At 35.7% G+C, this 2,694-nt stretch overlaps 1 protein-coding gene across 1 annotated transcript in view; it reads left to right on the top strand.

The window, feature by feature from the left end:
• The first annotated feature begins 834 nt into the window (after nucleotides 1–834).
• LOC107702617 (calcium homeostasis endoplasmic reticulum protein-like) overlaps nucleotides 835–2,694 on the top strand; it is a 26,862-nt gene continuing 25,002 nt past the window's right edge. The window contains exons 1-2 of the mRNA XM_016504987.1: nucleotides 835–1,256; nucleotides 1,912–2,085. Of these exons, the coding sequence (XP_016360473.1) occupies nucleotides 1,232–1,256; nucleotides 1,912–2,085 (199 nt within the window). The 5' untranslated portion in view covers nucleotides 835–1,231. The remainder of the gene's footprint in view (nucleotides 1,257–1,911; nucleotides 2,086–2,694) is intronic.

Genomic DNA, 2,694 nt, shown 5'->3' with positions numbered 1-2,694 from the left:
CATCTGTTTAAATTATATTAAGCCTTAAAGTTCTGCATAATTAAGGGCGTGGCCACTTGAGTGACAGGTGGATTGCCGCTGCTGTCACCACTGTCGAACTAGGTGGGCGTGGCTTCAGCAACCTGCTCCCGCCTCTTTACCCATTTTCAATGATCCAGGAGTGACGCGCTGCCAAGATGGCGACGACCCGCTCCGCCCACTTTGAGCTTCAAAAACTCTCTTCAGGAACCTACGGGTGCCGTCACGGACACTACATCCATGTTTTTATACAGTCTATGATTTAAACTCGTTGAATCACATGAAACATCACCAGGCCGTTGGCGCCCTCTGCAGGTATTTATGCCAATTATTGCCTCAGCGTTACTTTATATATAAATATAGTCATATTAAAGCCTGTTTTCCCACTTAGTTCTATTTCTATTACTAAAAAATATCAGATTACTCGCTTGTCAAAATAATCAGATTACTTGATTAGCAAAATAATCATTAGTTAAGCACTAGATCAGTTAAAACGTTTCAAAATACAACTGCATTGTTTTACTTTTTGTGATTTTGTCATTTTAAAATTTCTTAAAGTATTAAAACATTGTCTCGTTCTAGTGAACCAAGTATCTGTACTTTGTCTCATCTTGTGAGCTAAGTGTATTGTCACACACCCCTAGTGTCTATGAGTGTGATAAAGCTCATAATTTTCCAATGGACATAGCTTTTCATTCTTCAGGTCAATCATATATTCATGAAAAAAAATGAACAGAATGAACAGAAAAGTGACATTTGTGTTATCCTGATCATCCAGAGAGATTTGATGAGTGTCCTTAGGTTCTGTGTAGAGAGAGTCTGTCTGGATGATGACAGACAGTAAACAAAACAGTAGATACTTCGAGAACACAACTAACTTAAATATAAAATTACTTACAAAGCCAGTTATTCGGGTGTCATCAACAGCGTAAAAATGTGTCAAAAACGGCCGTCAGTTACAGCCTCCCAACGGCAGGCGACGCGGTGACGTCACGGCCCTTCCGAACGTCTCCAGAGCGCATGCGCAGCTCACGCACCGGCGGAAGTCGCCACGGTTCAGTTTCCCGTCGCTTCATCTTGAACCGAAACACAACAAACCCATGCAAATATAATGGTCGCGCCCGTTTAAAAGCGAGTTATTTTGTTTCGCGCCTCAGCGTCATGTGTTACAAATGAATTCCTGGTCTAATACTAGCGAGTAATCCTAAGAAAAATGGACATTTCCACGCCACCTGAAGGTAACTACGCTTGAGTGATTGTACTGCAGCGCGAGCGCGAATAAACTGATATTATACATTACAAAACCTCACTAACAAACACAATTATCACATAAAATTAGCATTTATGTGCTGGTTATTTAGTGTGGGTGGGATGCTAAATCGCTTGCAGGTGTATTCACTGACTTTCTGTGTATATAAAGCTTTTACAGTAGATGTCAATGGTTGTTTTTTTTCCTGTTTTTATTATTATGTATTTACTGTTTTGTCTTCTGGTTATGTATGTATTTTATTGCTTTGACTGTATCCCCTGTGAATGTTATATCTTTTCAGATTGTTTTTGTTAATGTTATACGTACTGTACTGTGAAAGTTATATCTTTAATAAAAAAAAATAAATAAAAAAAAGTAGATGTCAACATTACTAGTACACATATATTTACTGCACTAAAACTGGACAGTTGATATTAGCGATTGCCGTCATCACCAAAAGATAGGAAAGAAAATGGCTGAAAGCTTCTTACACTTTAAAAAGATGGCAAATATTTAAAAATAACTTAAAATAACTCCTTAAATTCATTAAAATAATACTATATGAATGGTTATATTTAAAAAATATACTATGTATTTATTTTGTGTGTTGTATTTTTTTCTCTCTCTTTGATTTTTCCCATCAGATCAAGAGCTGCGTAATGTCATCGATAAACTGGCCCAGTTTGTCGCCCGAAATGGACCCGAGTTTGAGAAGATGACCATGGAGAAGCAGAAGGACAACCTCAAGTTCTCCTTTCTGTTCGGAGGGGAATATTTTGGCTACTACAAATACAAACTGGCCATCGAACAGCAGCAGCGTACGTGAATGAACCGCTGCAGAGCATAAGTCGCATTTTATTTCAACTAGGGATATGCCGGGTTCAAATTTTCATGTTGCGATTAATTGCTAATGATTTTATCACGGTGTACGGTATTATCACGATATTGAAATTTAGTTTAAAAAAAAGTGCTGTCATAATACAGTATAACAGGTTTAATAACGTTTTTCTTATAACAAAAATAACTGAACATTTAAATGCAATAAAGCAATACAGAAAAATGTATAAAGTTAAAAGTTTTACACAGATTAAAGTGCAAAAGAACTATAAAGACCAATAGGTATCACTTTACAATAAGACCTCATTAGTTAACCTTAGTTAATGCATTAACATTCACAATGAGCAATATCTACATTTGCTACAGAAGTTATTAATCTTTGTTAAAAAAATACAAGTCTTAGTTCATGTTAGCTCATTAAATAACACAGTTGCATTCGATTTTTTACTTTGAATTTAACAACGTGTTATTAAATATTGGAATACCTAAGATTAATTAATGTTCAGAAGAATTTTTAATTGGCAGTTTGTTAACTAATGAATTAACTAATGTTAATTAATGAAGCCCTAATGTAAAGTGTGACCAAACAA

The sequence above is a fragment of the Sinocyclocheilus anshuiensis genome, unplaced genomic scaffold (genome assembly GCF_001515605.1).
Source record: "Sinocyclocheilus anshuiensis isolate Anshui unplaced genomic scaffold, SAMN03320099.WGS_v1.1 scaffold802, whole genome shotgun sequence".
NCBI lineage: Eukaryota > Metazoa > Chordata > Actinopteri > Cypriniformes > Cyprinidae > Sinocyclocheilus > Sinocyclocheilus anshuiensis.
Note: the sequence above shows the minus strand (reverse complement) of the source record. Positions and strands in the feature narration are given on the sequence as shown.